Source organism: Diachasmimorpha longicaudata, chromosome 4 (genome assembly GCF_034640455.1).
Source record: "Diachasmimorpha longicaudata isolate KC_UGA_2023 chromosome 4, iyDiaLong2, whole genome shotgun sequence".
Lineage (NCBI taxonomy): Eukaryota > Metazoa > Arthropoda > Insecta > Hymenoptera > Braconidae > Diachasmimorpha > Diachasmimorpha longicaudata.
The window spans coordinates 8,042,429-8,058,143 of record NC_087228.1 but is presented as its reverse complement, the minus strand read 5'-3'; the positions used below and the strand labels follow the sequence as shown (position 1 = coordinate 8,058,143).

The following is a 15,715-nucleotide window of genomic DNA, read 5'->3' as shown; positions in this document are numbered from 1 at the left end:
TAAATTGGGTATTTACTACCTGAAATGTTTTTTGAAAGAGTCCATCTTATACGTTGTAATGCCCTCACTCCCGAAACTTTCGTGAGGGTTCAACCCTGGAAATTGATTTTACCAACGTGGCTTTTAAAATGATCCTCATTACGTGGCATAGTCCGAGGGTTTTTTTATCAGTGAATAATCAACAAATCACTTCCCGCAGTAGAAATCTAATTCCACTAGGGGGTGAGAAACTAGGTCGCTAACTTTTTTACATTTTTTTTTCTTCAAGCTATTCTTCGATTCTTCTCTCCAGGCTATCGAGTTCCATGAGAGGGCGAATTTTTAGGAAGATAAATGGCCATCGCCCCGAGGGTGGGACAACAGTCAGACGCATAAGGACGTGCTCAAACATTTCATGGACGTTTGAAATAATTAAAAAAATGTTCTAGAGTAAAGAATTTTTTCTGTATTTCGTTTCTTTTTGGGTGCATTCAGATGTGATGGACTAGGAAGTCATAATTTCTCATACATCCTCGTAATTTGATGTCAACACTCTCAGTTACTTTCATGTTTTCCATCCATAAAATAAAGCTGCAAACGAAAGAAGAAAATCGGCGGAAAAACTGGGTTAGATGATGACATCGTCCTCTTTTCTGTTGAGGGGATCGCCCCTGAGTAATGCAATAATCTGACTGAAATTAGAAAAAGAAACAGTTAGAGTTTTTGGAGAATGTCCTTCTCAGGAATGACAGGTTGATGCCAGGGAAGGTGTTATACCAGTAGAGGTAAATGAAGAAAAAGATGAGATAATATCCGAGGTAAATCAAACAGTCTCTGGTGTGTTTCTTCAATTGTCCCCTGTTGTGTATTTCAGTGGGATCGAAGACGCCCATGTTGCCCTGGGGTACTGTCAAGTACTCGCCAGTGAGCCACAGGCTCATCGGGAGATTCACCACGGCCAATAGCCACTGGCCGTGGATCAGCAGTATCACGTTGAGAAGTGTGTGTGCAACGAGCTTTGGTACAACCCACTGCGAATAAAAATAAACGCTCAGGAGGAGTTTATCAAATTTAACGACAACGTGACTGCACGAAGAAGAGAGATAAGAACTTGAGGGGAGGGAATCGTCTCACAATTGTTTAAAAGTCTCATTGTCAGGGTTTTTCTCCCTGCGTCGTTATGTGAAAATTGATTTCGTAATTATTTTTTACAAAAGGCACGTTTTCGTTGGTTTTCCAATACGCATTTTCCTTCGGGGACGTTGAAAATTTCAAGGACGGAATGATAAGTAAAGAATATACAAGAGAAGAACATGGGAATTGATTGAAATCAAATTCTGCTCTCATTGATTACTTCATTCAATTTTTGATAAGATAAATTCTCGAGACCTTGACTTATACAATCTGTTTTTAATTTCAAGCTCTGTCTATACTTATAAAAATTGTCTTCTCTTCACTCGGAAGAGGTTTGTTAACAAAAAACATTTGCAAACAAATGTAATACTTTGCTCGCTAAAATAACGATTAATTACCTTATTCAATCGCAAGCAGCATTGCTGTGCATTTAAATAATCACATTCTAGATCGGAGAGTGCAATCACCTAAATAATTGTCAATTAAGAAAAATAGTAGGACCAATTGAGCTCTTGACAATTTGAAATCTAGGGAATAACGGTCGGTAAAAAAAATTCCCCAACAGCTCTAACCTCATCTGAAGTAACCCAGCTCCTCATCAACAAAACGCTGATGAACATTCATCAAATTCGAACCGATTCCCTTAAACTGATCACAAATTGACACTTAGCTGTTGATAAAAGGATACGAAGTAGACAAGAACGAACAACACAGCTCCAGTATCGACGACAGCAACGGCGAACAACAGTGTCTCCGAAAACAGGGCCATAGTAGTTTAACTCAACGGATGAAAAGAATCACAGAAAAGTCCTCAGTCGCTGGGTCTGTATTTACGGTATTCCTTCACATAATTAAAATCCACTTTCATTGTTTGTAAGTCCGAAACAACCGGGAGAACAGAACAAAAAATTGCCGACAGTACCGACTGGACTGGGCTGTCAGCGGGACGAGTTGGATGAGGTGCCAACTGCGTCACCAGATTCCCCTAGGGTTCATCAATAATATTCCTATCACAACAATATTAAACGTCAAATTCATTAGTGATGAATAAATAAATTAATAATCGGGAAAAGAGTTCCAGCATTTTTCCCCCGAATTTTTAATCACCCGAATTCATGATTTTCTCAGTCAATTCAATTATGACAATACGAAGTGCATTATCAGTCATGAAGATAAAAAATGTCATGTGCCACCTGCTGCGTACGATGTTTGTGTACTTTTAAGCTGCTGTGATAATCGATATCATTGAGGAAAAACTGGGTAAACAGAAGATATTACCGTGAAAGTTTCTAAAATAGTTCGGAGTGCTGGAATGTTTCGAGAGTCTGCAAAAATTGTTGTCGATGATGGACAGGCACCATCGGCGCCGTTTGTTATTAATGTTTGGATGGAGGACTTCCTGGAGAAGCTCAAGGTCCTCAATTACGATACTGAGTTTGTACAGGAGTTGAAGATGAAGCCAATCAGCAGGTAAATAAATATCTGCTCATGAAATTGTTTATTGGCACTATTTTCTGCCTGAGATACGTTTTGAATTAATAACAGTTGTGCTTGATGGTAACGAAAGTCTCTGTGAACTGAAAAAAAATGTTTGAGGTCTATGGACGTCAGAGGCCTATTTAATCATAAAAAATCAATCATTATAAATTGGTAAAATTCTCCAGGCACTATTTTGCCGTCCCAACGAACCCCGGAGAGCAGTTCTACATGTTCACGACCCTGGCAGCTTGGCTGATAAGGAAATCGGGGAAGAATTTCGAGTATCCTCAGGAGTCTGATGACCCAAATTCAACGATAGCATTGATCCTGGATTACTTGAGGGGTACCGATGTGTCCATTGAGTTTCCCCCGAATAAATTGAAGCAGGGAGTGGGAGAGCATGCCATCTACGTCCTAGACCATCTAGCTGACCAGGCCATCAAGGTGTCTGGCTTCAAGTGGAAGAAGTAAGATAATCACTCAGAATACACTGGAGGAAATGATGTTTGACTGTTCATGTGTTCTAAACTGGAGAATTTTTTAGACCTGAGATTACACCTGACGATCCCAATCAAGAGCCAGAGATCGAGGAAGACGAGGCTGAACTGATCTTGGAGAAAGTGGAGGAAGAAATGATGGCGGAATACGATGAGGAGGATGATGATGTTCTTCATATCGATGACATTACGAAACTGTATGGAGCAGCTATGGTAAAAATGTAAAATATAATATTCGTCAAATTTGTTTGCGAAGCCGGATTCAGATGACTGACCAGTCTATATCGACTTAAGTAGGTTTACCACATGCCTATTGACTTTTTTCACGGTTTTGAATAATTAAATCAATCAAAAATAACTCTGAGTAATTGAATCAATTGCAGTAATAAATACTCTTTGAATGTCTATTTCTGCTTATCAAAGAAAGTTCTAAAATTAGTGGAAATTGTAATAAAATACTTTTGCTGTCCTAGGATGATGTCCAGAAGCCTGAAAATATTTTAGAATCTCAAACCGATACAGAAGAATGGAAAATGGAGCTGGAACGAGTTCTTCCTCAGTTGAAAGTTACAATTAAAACAGGTAAAGCAAAAAATAGTAGAATTTTCAATTCATTGTGCTTATTAACCATAGAACTGCAAGTTTGAATGAATTTTGCGTTTCGAAAGACGGGGATTGTTCTAATGTCAGAATCTTTGAGGTCTGGTGCACTCTAACGTTTTCAGATTCTCGAGATTGGCGTGCCCACCTTGAGCAGATGAAGCAGTTACGAACGAATATATCCACAGGTCTGAATGGTACCAAAAGTCAATTAGATAAGTTGCAATCCGACATTGGGAACACTTTGGATAAAATAAGGATGCGAGAGATGTACCTGAATAGGCAATTGGAATCAACTTTGAACGAATTTCGAGTACTTCAGGAGGAGCTATCGAAAGTTAAAGAGCATTACAGAGAAGTCAGTGGGGGTGTAACCGAAAGAACTCGAACATTGAACAAGTTAAGCGAGGAATTGGAGCAAGTGAAGAAGGAGATGGACGAAAGAGGCTCCAGTATGACCGATGGTACGCCCTTGGTAAATATAAAGAAAAGTATAACGAAAATGAAGGCCGAAATATCGGAGATGAGTGTTAGGATTGGAGTTTTGGAGTACAGTTTAATGTGCGCGAGAATCCGGGATAGGACGCAATTGCAAGAAGACATGAATAGTAGTAATTCCAGTTTGGCAATTAAATGAGTTAATAGGGTATAATGAAAATACAAAAATTTTGGGAATACATCCGTCCACAGTGTGATGACAACAGAATTGATGTTGAGTGAATTGCTGGAATTCGTGAATGAATTCTTCTGTTATCTAGTCAAGCTACCCACCAATTTCCACCGACAAAGAATATGTAGATTATTATAATCTAATGGAAATAAAAAATTTATTCCATTATATGAATTTGGAGCATGAGCAACGCTAATTCCTGATTACTATTTATTTATTTTACAATTGAATGAATGGTGAGATTAACAAAAATTGAACGTCAAAAGTAACAGAAAAAATTTCAACTTCTATAAAAAATTAGTTAAACTGCAAGAATAAAATAAAGTTACATTTTAATGGTGATATGACATCGATCCTCATCAAAATAATCTAAGTACTCCGAAGAATTTTGTTCTCATTTATCTCGCTCTCATAATCACCTCGAAGGGGTGCAGATTTATCAAACCTGAATACTCCGTTACGAAGGCCACAAAAAATTCCCATCCGCACTACCCCTGCTCCCCTTACCCTTAATGACGTCCCGTCATTAAGCAAAAATGTCGCACATCTCTCACCCAAAGACGAAACTGAAAAACCCACTCCACTCTCTTAATTGCGCATTGCTCTAAAAAGAATGGAGGGGATGAATACGAGCCTTTTACGGTACATATTTGCGGATTTCAGCTTTAAAGGAAACCTGTGAAAAATTTCGAGTATGCAAATTAGAACTCCGTAAACAAGTTTGTTGACCCAGAAGGAGAGTAAACGCTGTAATTGCGAGCCTCGCTGTTATGTTTTAATGTTTAATTACGACAGGGTCATGCCATGAATTTTCGCAGATTGAATATTTCATTCTTGTGGACAAATGCCTTCGCTAATGGAATGGTTCTGGTTTACATTGGTACTGATTGCTTCACTTTTATGTTATGTAAGTTATCGCTCTTCTAATTTTACATGTTCTTATCACAGTTTCAGTTTTATTGCGCTGAGCTTGAAGAAAATGGTGAAGTTTATTCGAAATTATTATTCAAGTGTTTGTCTTCTCGATATGTGCTTCTGAATCGGAGTATTAGAACCGTTGAAATTTAATCGTAGCGACTAAATCAACAGAAATTAATCTTTGAGCCCGATGGCTTAAAGTTCTAGACCAAAGTGTCCCCACTTATCGTATGATTGTTATTCATTCAGAAATACAGTGGAGTATGCAAAAATTATTAAATTCCCTCATATCACCGTGATAACGGCATTAAAGATATCAACCTCTTCCGCCCTCCGGCGCAAATATCTGCCTGCGCAGCCGTATTATTTATTTAATGGAAAATAATTCAAATGTACAGCGTGTAAAATTGTACTGACGAAAGCTTCTCTTTCGCTTTCTCCCTATTTATTTCCGTTTTTTCCTCATTCATCTCATCAGCTTGGTATCATAACAGCCCCCTCCTTCCTTTCTCCGCTCATGTGTGATACAAAATACTGAGCCGAAGTGGGTAAAATAAAGTTTGCGCAGGCCAGTCACCGGCGAAGACTCGCAAGTGCAACTAACGGACTCAATGTTCAACAGTTCTGCATTTCAATGTTCAAATAATATTTCGTCCAGCGATACCTGTGATAAGTGAATTATTTTTTTTTCATACAACAAATTGTGCAACCACTCAATCTCTTCACTTCTGGGAATAGAGAACATCTTTAGGTAATTAAAAACAGTCGGGCACAGACAATGAGATAATTTTAAACATTTCAAATGGAAATTTATTAATTATTTTCTTCCTGATTTCCGATAAAAATCCTTGAAAAATTATTTTCTGTATATTTTGTTTGTTGACATTTGCCTCGTTCATTACCTTCATGAAAGAAGTAGAATTAATTTAACAGTTAATTTAAAATTCGGAGAAGAATGAAGGTAATGATTGATACAATCGTGAAAAATTTCTTTTTCGCATAAAAACCAAAAATAGCGCGAGTAATTATCACATATAATACCACAAGTGGTTCAAAATTATCGAATATTTCCCGATAGATTCGTTGCAAACAAATGAAGGAGTCAAGTTTTTCAGGCTAAAAAATCACGAGTGCGAAGCACGAGTGATTTTTCCTGAAAAACTTGACGACTTCATTTGTATGCAGGGAACCTAGAGGGAAATATTCTATAATTTTGAAGCTCGAGTGGTATTCAGGGGATTATTTTTCCTATCCAAATTTCGGCCAAGAGAATTGTGCCATGACATGAAAAGAGGTTTATTTGGTTAAGTGTCGTTTGTTTACCAAAATATTCAAAAAATTATCGCTGATATTCGAGGTAGGCTATACAAAATATCAACAAATGGTGCAATTCTATTGGCTGAAATTTGGGTGGGAAAAATAATCATTAAAATTTGCCATTTCTCATTGGAAAGTGGTTAAACAAGCCTTCGCACATCCATCGCCACTTTCACTCGTTGAACAATCGAATATTAAAAGACCCAACTGACCACGGTCGAGGTTTTCCCCCCGTTATATCACCGATGGTTCATTACATTATTTGTCATGACAAACGCCGATGTCCTGTGCTACTCAATGGCGACCTTCTGCGACACGCAATGAGAATAATAGGCCGATTGATTCGTTTATATCGATTTTCGAGCAAGGAAATATCAGGGGTGATTGAGTATGCTGAAATATTCATCATCCCGGAAATAGTGGAGCGCGGTTTGAACCACAAGCCACTCTTCATCCACTTCTGCATTTTAGGAGAGATCTTCAACTATGACGTCATCGATTGCCACTCTCAGATATACGAGTTTTACGTTCTCAAAAGGCTTCTTGACACAGAAATCACGTGCGCGCATTCAACTGGAGCTCTATATCGAGCAATCGGTATTTGCTAATTTTGGTGAAAATCCGGAGAAACTTAAATATTGAGAAAAAAGTACGAGGACCTCGCAGAGAATTTCTGTAACAGGAAAAAACTTTGGGAAATTTAGGAATTTCAGGAAAATAAATGTTCAAGAAAATCTAGGGAAAAATTGACGTAATGGGCAACAGGAAATTACGAAGGGGAAGAAATCTGAAATGTTTCATGAATTGTCAAATTTATCACTGGACGAAAGACGAAATTGTCACGTAATTTTTCCTGAAGAAGAAAAATTCGACAGATAATCTCCTGATCTATTGAAAGAAGTATTGTATCCAAAATAAAAAATTCTGAAGGTTCGGCAATTTTTGTGATTTTTAATTGTTTTGATGTTACGGAATAACTTGTTGTCCTAACTGCCAGTGACTCATTGCATGTGGTTAATTTTTAATGGTGAGAAATGTTCCGTAAACATTTCAGAATATGCAGTTCGCTTACCGATTACGGAGTCGGCTCGGAAAATTTAAGTAACGGTATCGCAACTGTTCACGGGCGATTCAGGTGAAAATTACAGAATGTTCGGGAAAAATTCTGTACCGGTGCAATAAAATTTTCTACAACCTTGATTGAGTGGCATACAAGTGAATTTTCTGTCGAACTTCTGTGAAAGTTTTTCGTACACTTTACCCCACATCTCGCGAAAAATTACCCTACCAGAATCGCATTTTTTCAACAAAGTCAAGAGTCTATTTTACGCTACAATTGAAATTTATCTCCATGAAAGGGTAACCGCATTTCCCAAATGAGACCATTGATTTCGAATGCAAGTAAACACCTCTTGAATTCGTTTGATACAGAAAGACTCGGAATCTGTTGACGAACGTTATTCTCACGTACCGGAGAATCAAAGTCCGCTTTCATTGTCCCTGAATAATTTTTTATGCATCCACTTTGATTCAAAGCTTGATGAATAACCGATGCATCAGCGGGGGAAAATTAGTCGGAAGATAAGGAAAAATCGAATGCTAGAGTCCAGACGTAAAAAATCAATGATTATATATTGTCGCGATGAGATAAAGAATACCGCAATCTCAGACGAATTTCATTAAATTTTTGTTATCTCAATCCTTGCCTTCGTTTAAACTACATAAATCTTATCAATATTATATCGATAGAAAATGATTTACTCTTAACTGCTGACTTTTCAATGACAAAATTCATTGAAAATTAAACGGCAATTGTCTTTTTTCGATGGAAAATTTCATCACTGATCACCTCATTAATCCACTGGACTCTTAAAATAAAAATAAATCGTGTGACCCCGTGGATTTCTCTTATCACGACCCATCGAAATCACATTTGGAATCACTAATTCATTAAGAGTAATTGAAAGATTTGACGGAAAACGAAAAACCGAAGGCAGACTTTGTTCTCTAAGCGATTTTTGAATAATTATTGAATATGCCCCTCTCCATTCGACGCCTTCTTCGTCATTGTAAAGTGTGGGCAGTAATTATGCCAGTGTAACGTTCTACAATTCCCCACCCAGCTCTAGATGTCAATTGACGAACTCCAGTGATTCGAACTACTCGCAAAATCAGTCAAAGTTTAAATAAATAAAAATTTCCGTTTTGTCCCGTCATTTGATAAAAAATAAGTGGAGTTCACCGAAGCGTTTGGATTAACACATGTTCATCATTATTCAATGACTAACAAACAATTGTATGACTGGAGGTATATGCAGGAAGTATGATGAATACATGAACTTAGAATCTCGAGTTTCAACGATGGCAATTAGTGTCGTTCAGAGTACGCGCGCAATCGTCGCCTCGAGTGCGTGAATTTTACATTGAATCCAAGAGTGAGAGATCAATCAAAAGTGCTCGACCAATAAATATTGCATCACTACCACCGACGATGAAAGAAATTTGATTCTTGATAAAGAGCTCGTGATTTCTGATCTTTCGAATTTGATCGTCTACGATTTTCATAATAATGCCAGTACAAAATAATCAATTACATGCGCTGATCCCAATATCTGTTTTAATCCATCTGATCTCTTCGAAATTATATTGAATAGATAGTTGGTAAATATTACGGAGTGGGGAAGGGGCTTATCACACCGTCATAGATTAAAATTCATTCGAGTCCTTCAGCAAGTGAAAACTAATTGAATAATTTGGTGTACACGGCCCTTCTTGATTCGTATGAAAAATTCTATTCCTTACCGAATTTCTTCACGTATTCGTACAACTTTGTGAGTATCTGACCAGACCATCTCAGGCCTTAATTGAAATTCATCCGTTCGGCTGTTCTATCACACAAAAAAACAATTGAATGGTTCGAGTGAATGTGAGAGACAAGAGAAATGACAGTTAATGGAGATGTGGTTCTCACAGAGCTAAGGAGTCCTCAGAATGGCGAGACGGGAGTAACGTGCGAATATCCCCTCGATAAACCATTACCCGGGTAAGATAATTATTCTGGAAATTTAATTCCGATGATTCATCCACGAGGAGTCATAACTGTCATAAATTAAATCCTTCCTCCCTGATCAGCTTGGAAAAAACACATTTCTTCAGTTGATATTCGCATAAGATGGGTTCGACTATCCATTATGTGAACGAGATGCTTGGGAGAATAGTTTAGTATATCTTTCAGTCTGCAAAATAATCAATTAATTAAGATGCGAGATAATTAGCATTGTATTACCCTAAATGAAATTAAATTTTTATTCCTCATTTGACCTTAAAAATAGCCCATTTCTTCTTTGGAATCTGTAATTCATGTACTATATTCCAAGGGATGTTATATTATCTCGAGTGGTTCATTAATATTTTTCAAAAATGACCAGTCGTCAATTACTCTCGTCAGTTAAACATTTATCCTCGTGTTTGAATCGTAATTACGATGAATTTATCCCAGAACTAATTTCCTGTTGCGATCCAAAGCAGTTTATTTTTTTCTCACTAACACCACCACAGCCACAAGTGAAAATACTTCATGTGCTTTTAATCGATTGGCAAATGATCGATTGTTCAATGATCGATTATCAAATTATCGACTTTGAAATACTCGATTATAAAAATGATCGATTACGGCTATGAAATAATTATCTTCAGTAACCCATGTCAATTAGTGACCCTCGTCGCTGTCTATATAGGATTTTTCTCGTGATTTTCGTGATTCTACGACCGAAAGTCGAGTGTTCACGAATAAAGTGAATCATAACGACATGGGGGACAGTGTAACAGAATTGGATATCGGAGAGACCAGTGACAAGTCGTCCGATTACACCAATCCCGTGCTCTTAATTGTTATCTCTTATCGAAAATGAAGCCTCGACTGTCCATTTTTTTAATAATAACAACACTCCGACAATTTGGAATTTCACATTGAGCTGGATTCCCTTGGCTTTCACGTGATAATGTCAGACGTTGAAACCCTTGTGTCGTCGGGGTTAGGACCCACTGAGACCCTGGTGTAAGAATAACAATAACCCGATTTTGCATGGTTTTATTTGTGTCCGTATCGTGTGATTCATGGTGACTCACGCAAAATTTTTTATTTTTTGCTCAGAGAATTTATTTATTTTTGTATTTAATTTCTCATGTATATTCTGTTTGACTCCAGGACCCTACCGAGGAAGATGGGTGTCCCCAAGGTGAAGGTTGCCATTATTTGTGCAGTGGCAATTGCTGCTATTGCCGGTGGGGTGGCAATGGGAGTGCTCTGGGGTTCAGTGTTCGATAAAATTCTCTCTCGTGTGAGTCATACTTTTTGTGCAATCAACAAAGTCCCTGTCACGATAACAATGCAGAGAACATTCATGCAAATCCCCCAGTAGTTGACTATTCCAGCAGCTGATTATTTTTTAACGATGTTCAACACCCCTTTCACCAAAATTCTAGTTTTGAGACTTTGTTTACCCAAACTTTTTTGATTCTCGACAGGAATTAATTCTATCTCCAACATCTAAGAGTTTCTCGATATGGAAGACTACACCAATTCCCATGTACCTCAAGATTTATCTATTCCACTGGACAAATCCAGACCTGGTGGCAACAGCTAAACCGCACTTCATTGAGAAAGGCCCTTACGTTTTCAAGTAACTAAACAACTATATCTGAAAAGCAAAACGACTTACTGGGAATGATCTTCTAATTTTTTTTTATTCTCAGGGAAATTGATTATAAAGTCAATAGAACATGGAACACCAATGGTACATTGACATTCAATCAAAAAAGAATTTGGCATTTCATACCAGAAAAATCAAATGGTACCTTGGACGACGAAATTGTCAATCTCAATCCAATAGCAGTTGTAAGTAATTCAAAGCCCTAGTCTTCACACCCTCCATTTTCTCATTTTTTTTTGCAAAAGACGATTTCTCCAATTCATTTAAACCCCCCATCCCCTTCTACCTTCAATTACCAACATAATCTCTTCTTTTCTCAGACAATAGCCTACCGAGTACGACATAAGCCAAAAGCGATAAGAGAAATTGTCAGCGGTGCCTTGAAGTTTCTCGAGAAGGGCTTGACAGTTCGAAAAAAAGTGCGCGAACTGTTGTTCGACGGTTATGAAGACGAGTTGATTGAACTCGCTAGGAAGTTCAAAGTTCCAAACATCCCCTGGGACAAGTTCGGTTGGTTCTACGGAAGAAACATGTCGGAAACCTACGATGGAACTTTTTCAATGAATACGGGGGCCAACAGCATGACAGAGCTTGGGATCCTCAGCGAGTGGAATTACAGTAAAAAATCGACTATATACCCTGGCACATGTGGACACATAAACGGCTCCCTGGGTGACCTCTGGCCCCCCGTAAGGTACTACGAGAAAGTATCCGTATTCGCCCCAGACGTCTGCACCCTAGTTCCACTGCACGAGAATGGACTCATGAGTATCAACGGATTGGAGGGCAAACAGTTCCTGGCAACTCGTGAGACCTTTGACAATGGGAGTAGAGTCGAGTCAAGAGCTTGCTACTGCAAAGACGTTGAGTGCCAGCCCTCGGGGACATTGAATGTGTCAACATGCAAATTTGGAGCTCCAGCATTCGTCAGTCTTCCCCACTTCCACTTGGCCGATGAGAGTTATCTCAATGCAATCGATGGACTCAGACCAGCGCACGATGGATCCCATAATTTTTCGATTGTTGTGCAGCCGGATATGGGGATTCCCCTGCAGGTCAGGGCTCGTCTGCAGTTGAATCTACTGATTCAGCCTATTCAGTACATCGGTCTCTTCGAAAATGTGCCAAAAGTCTTCATTCCCATGCTGTGGTTCCGACAGGAGGCTGATCTCTCCTCGGACCTGGGTTCTCAATTGAAATTTGTTCTCATTCTGCCAACTCTTGGGAACGTCACATTCTACGGAATTGCTGGCCTCGGAGTGCTTCTTCTCATCATTGGGGGAATTGTCTGCGTGCGGGGGAGAAGGAGGGCTGAGGACAATCAGAGATTGATCGCAAAAAATGAGAGCAATGGGACTGCTACGACTGAGGGATGATTGATGGCTCGTGGGAGGAGAAAACGAAAGAGTCAATTATATTTTTTTAATTCTAGGAGGAGACACTCTCGAAGGAATCCTCACTCTCGGATTGAACAGTCTTTCTATTTTTCTTGATTTAAAAAATTTGTAAATAGCAGTTTGAGGCACCTGTGTTCTTCGGGTGGAGCTCGGGGTGGGGGCACGGGGAAAAACGTGATAAACAAGTGCCTCAGGGGGTTGATGATGGGAAAGAATATTTCCAGTGCCCGGTTAGAGTATTAGGGGACGACTATACTGTAATTATTGGAAAATTGGAGAGGAGGAGGCAGTTTTTGGAGCTTGGTGGATCCAATTGGCAAGACTTGCGTGAAATATGAGACAATGATACATAATATATTATCTAAGTAATTTGTGATTTATCACGAGTGTTGGAAAATTGTAGATGAAATGGTATAACATTGTTAATCAGTTAATTACTTGTCAAGTTATTCGAGTTTTTTTGTGGTAGTTTATTACCACTGGCAATCGTTGGAATGTGCCTGCAATACTTATGTACGTAAATCATTGAGGTCGTGTTCATCCGCGTGCGGAAAAATTTAATGGAATTCTTCTTTAGCTTCGATTTCAAGCATTTTTTCCATTCAATATTTCCACGCGACCCCGTACATACGAATAATCAATCAATCATCACTTTAATTGTCATGCTACTGAAAAGTGCGGCTGGTACGATAGTGAGATGCCAAAATGCATACTTTCAATCAAATAGAAGACTTCTTGGTACTTGTAACCAAGATCCTCGTTACGAATATTAAATAGTAATGCAAATTTCGAAGTAGGATATGCGATTTAGACTGTTTATGGTACCCACTCAATAGTTAAAAATATTGTAAAAAATCATAAATAACATCATGAAGTTTGTATAAATACTGTAATTACTGGGAGAACATTTTTACAGCGTTAGACAATAGCTTTATCTTAACCGGTTTCATTTCAAATTCTTCATTGTCTATTGAAAAATATTGTTGCTTATCATTCTGAAACAAATAATGTTACAATTTTTATTAATAAAAAATGACAATTGTTGGAAAGAAGTGAAGGTGAGGTCAATGTCAGAATGAGATCGTGGATTAGAGATTATGTAGAACCGAGACATTTTAATAATTCTTGTCTTCTCGATAACAGAAATTGAATGGATTGAAATTACGGCATTTTTACTTACGGAATCGTCTGCAGTATTCGGCAAGAGTTCGATATCTTTGGCCTCTACAGTTTTATTTATAAGCGTTTTTTCTCCTTTTATTCTTCTCCAACCTTCGGCTACGAAATCTGTGTAACTAACGTATTCCGGACCTTCAAAAATAATAGCATAAAAAAACCAAAGGGAATGAATTAATTAGAAAAGTTTTCAGTGAAATGACACCAACAAGTCGTTATTATGTGAATGATTGTTACCTAAATGTAATTTAACAGACGGCGGGCCTTCCTTGACCGGATTCTTAACGTTACTAGTTATTAAACTGAGTTCTGTTGCACTTATGGGTATTTCATTGTACTGCCCACACTTATCATTCTTAACACTTCGATAATCAATTTCAGTCTGGGCATAGGCTGTTCTTCGTGGAATGAATACATGCCACCACCTTTTTTCGGTGCTCTCGGGTGTCTGATTGTCGTCGTAACATGTTGAGCAACCACTGCAGGGTTCGGAGTAACGGAGCGTTCCATTTATCTCCCAGTTTACGTCCTTCTTCATGCCATTGAAGATGTACGTCATATATCTAAAAGAAATTTTTTAAGAAAATTGAATTAAGGCCTGGGCGAAAAAAATGTCTCCAGGAATAGTCCTCGCTCCCTTAAATACTAATCCACTGAAATTAATTATTCAATTTTTTCGAAATTAATTTAGTTTGTTTCATACCTCCGGAGAGTTCCCCAATACCAATATTTATCCTTTCGCGCATGAGCATCCCTCCAAGCGCCCCATTCCACAGCTCCCACAGCGTAAATTGGTCTTATTGGATTCTCAGGATCATTCTAAGAAAAAAAAGGGAACCCATTCGTTAAAATATTTCTCTCCATTAGTTAGACTCCAGAGATTGTTTTCTAGTATTCACATTTAGTGGTTCAACTTTCAAAACGTCAGTCATCCTCGTTCCTCCCCTGACAGCAGCCATGGTGGCATCAGCCATCTCATGAATAAGAAGATGATCCTCATATCCTCCGAGGAACATAGCATCAGCTATTCTGTTGGTCTCCCCCAGGGGTAGAATTCCAATGGGACACTGCTTGGCATATCCCTTGTTACCCTCGTACTTTCTCAGGAGACCTGTCACCACATCCAGAAGAGTTCCGTCTCCACCTGCCACCAATATTGCATCAGTTGGAGTGTTCATGTTTTCTATTAGAGAACGAGCATGACCTTCTTGTTCAGTCTGAACAATTGTGACAGCGATGCCAGCCAGATGCAACAGGGGTTCGCAGTATTTTTCGAATAATTTTTTTGCTTTTCTGGAGAATGAAACAACAATCAATGGAAGATCCTGTCGATCCTCAGTAGTCAGGGCAATCACAGAACATGGTTTACCTTTTTTTAGCTATTGGGTTCAAGATCACCGTAATGTGTCTAGGGTTACGTGTAGCAGGTAGTGGCTCTTCTCCATATTTCGCAGCCTCCTTGCAGTAGGCTCTCATCAACAAATTTGTTCTCAAAAAATAAAAAAAGGAACAATGCAGCAGTAACGTAATTCAACAGATAGGTTATCCCCTAGTTAAATCGTGAGAAAACTTACTGATAAACATCAAGTCCATAAGAGGCTCCATAAGAGACAACAGCCGCCCCAAAGAGTGATTTTTTCCAGTTGTTCCTGATAGTCTTGAAGAAATTGACAATTCTAGCCATTCTATCAATTGTTTACAACACACATTCACATCGACTGCTCCAAATGTTTTTGTTTTTTCCCGGCAAAGTGGGAATGAGAACCCCTAATCACGGGACCAGCGTCTGGGGAATTTCTAGGGGACGTGGGCTGTCACCTTGGTAACAGTGGTTAC

At 38.6% G+C, this 15,715-nt stretch overlaps 4 protein-coding genes and 1 long non-coding RNA gene across 11 annotated transcripts; 2 read left to right on the top strand and 3 right to left on the bottom strand.

Moving 5' to 3' along the window:
- Positions 1 to 422: 422 nt before the first annotated feature.
- Positions 423 to 1,941, bottom strand: Cnir (cornichon related). The gene is made up of 4 exons (XM_064119413.1): positions 1,802 to 1,941; positions 1,512 to 1,580; positions 757 to 1,010; positions 423 to 671 (listed from the first exon to the last, which is right to left on the bottom strand). Exons 1-4 carry the CDS (start codon positions 1,880 to 1,882, stop codon positions 608 to 610), a joined length of 468 nt encoding a protein of 155 aa, XP_063975483.1. The 5' UTR covers positions 1,883 to 1,941; the 3' UTR covers positions 423 to 607.
- Positions 1,942 to 2,425: 484 nt separating this feature from the next.
- LOC135161644 (intraflagellar transport protein 57 homolog) lies at positions 2,426 to 4,555 on the top strand. Its single transcript, XM_064119402.1, has 5 exons — positions 2,426 to 2,583; positions 2,778 to 3,059; positions 3,137 to 3,302; positions 3,563 to 3,671; positions 3,815 to 4,555. Exons 1-5 carry the CDS (start codon positions 2,426 to 2,428, stop codon positions 4,324 to 4,326), a joined length of 1,227 nt encoding a protein of 408 aa, XP_063975472.1. The 3' UTR covers positions 4,327 to 4,555.
- Positions 4,556 to 5,635: 1,080 nt separating this feature from the next.
- On the top strand, positions 5,636 to 14,196 carry LOC135161634 (protein croquemort-like). Of its 6 annotated transcripts, XM_064119373.1 has the most exons (6): positions 8,878 to 8,902; positions 9,568 to 9,637; positions 10,802 to 10,934; positions 11,122 to 11,276; positions 11,350 to 11,491; positions 11,627 to 14,196. In XM_064119373.1, the coding sequence occupies exons 1-6, from the start codon at positions 8,893 to 8,895 to the stop codon at positions 12,680 to 12,682; spliced, it is 1,566 nt and encodes a 521-aa protein (XP_063975443.1). In that variant the 5' UTR covers positions 8,878 to 8,892; the 3' UTR covers positions 12,683 to 14,196. The 6 variants fall into 6 exon arrangements, with proteins under 6 accessions (XP_063975447.1, XP_063975443.1, XP_063975442.1 ...); XM_064119377.1 differs by lacking the exons at positions 8,878 to 8,902; positions 9,568 to 9,637 and adding an exon at positions 5,636 to 6,028; XM_064119372.1 differs by lacking the exon at positions 8,878 to 8,902 and having other exon boundaries at positions 9,522 to 9,637.
- LOC135161659 (uncharacterized) lies at positions 8,902 to 10,159 on the bottom strand. Its single transcript, XR_010298841.1, has 3 exons — positions 9,916 to 10,159; positions 9,566 to 9,830; positions 8,902 to 9,482 (listed from the first exon to the last, which is right to left on the bottom strand). It is a non-coding gene; the product is annotated as an uncharacterized LOC135161659 (long non-coding RNA).
- Positions 11,918 to 15,640, bottom strand: LOC135161639 (acylglycerol kinase, mitochondrial). 2 transcript variants are annotated; one of them, XM_064119385.1, is made up of 7 exons: positions 15,454 to 15,640; positions 15,249 to 15,368; positions 14,779 to 15,172; positions 14,583 to 14,698; positions 14,117 to 14,442; positions 13,884 to 14,014; positions 11,918 to 13,698 (listed from the first exon to the last, which is right to left on the bottom strand). In XM_064119385.1, the coding sequence occupies exons 1-7, from the start codon at positions 15,561 to 15,563 to the stop codon at positions 13,597 to 13,599; spliced, it is 1,299 nt and encodes a 432-aa protein (XP_063975455.1). In that variant the 5' UTR covers positions 15,564 to 15,640; the 3' UTR covers positions 11,918 to 13,596. The 2 variants fall into 2 exon arrangements, with proteins under 2 accessions (XP_063975455.1, XP_063975454.1); XM_064119384.1 differs by having other exon boundaries at positions 11,918 to 14,014; positions 15,454 to 15,638.
- Positions 15,641 to 15,715: the final 75 nt, after the last annotated feature.

Excerpts from the sequence above, each read along its gene's own strand:
- Cnir (XM_064119413.1), bottom strand. The coding sequence starts at position 1,882 with ATGGCCCTGTTTTCGGAGACACTGTTGTTCGCCGTTGCTGTCGTCGAT. Across the intron at positions 1,011-1,511 it reads GCTGCTTGCGATTGAATAAG|TGGGTTGTACCAAAGCTCGT; the intron begins GTAATTAATCGT and ends TTTTATTCGCAG. Across the intron at positions 672-756 it reads TTCTTCATTTACCTCTACTG|TCAGATTATTGCATTACTCA; the intron begins GTATAACACCTT and ends TTCTAATTTCAG.
- LOC135161644 (XM_064119402.1), top strand. The coding sequence starts at position 2,426 with ATGTTTCGAGAGTCTGCAAAAATTGTTGTCGATGATGGACAGGCACCA. Across the intron at positions 2,584-2,777 it reads AAGATGAAGCCAATCAGCAG|GCACTATTTTGCCGTCCCAA; the intron begins GTAAATAAATAT and ends AAAATTCTCCAG. Across the intron at positions 3,672-3,814 it reads GAAAGTTACAATTAAAACAG|ATTCTCGAGATTGGCGTGCC; the intron begins GTAAAGCAAAAA and ends TAACGTTTTCAG.
- LOC135161634 (XM_064119372.1), top strand. The coding sequence starts at position 9,537 with ATGACAGTTAATGGAGATGTGGTTCTCACAGAGCTAAGGAGTCCTCAG. Across the intron at positions 11,277-11,349 it reads AAAGGCCCTTACGTTTTCAA|GGAAATTGATTATAAAGTCA; the intron begins GTAACTAAACAA and ends TTTTATTCTCAG. Across the intron at positions 11,492-11,626 it reads ATCTCAATCCAATAGCAGTT|ACAATAGCCTACCGAGTACG; the intron begins GTAAGTAATTCA and ends TTCTTTTCTCAG.
- LOC135161639 (XM_064119384.1), bottom strand. The coding sequence starts at position 15,563 with ATGGCTAGAATTGTCAATTTCTTCAAGACTATCAGGAACAACTGGAAA. Across the intron at positions 15,173-15,248 it reads AACCCAATAGCTAAAAAAAG|AAAAGCAAAAAAATTATTCG; the intron begins GTAAACCATGTT and ends TTCATTCTCCAG. Across the intron at positions 14,443-14,582 it reads TATTGGGGAACTCTCCGGAG|ATATATGACGTACATCTTCA; the intron begins GTATGAAACAAA and ends AATTTCTTTTAG.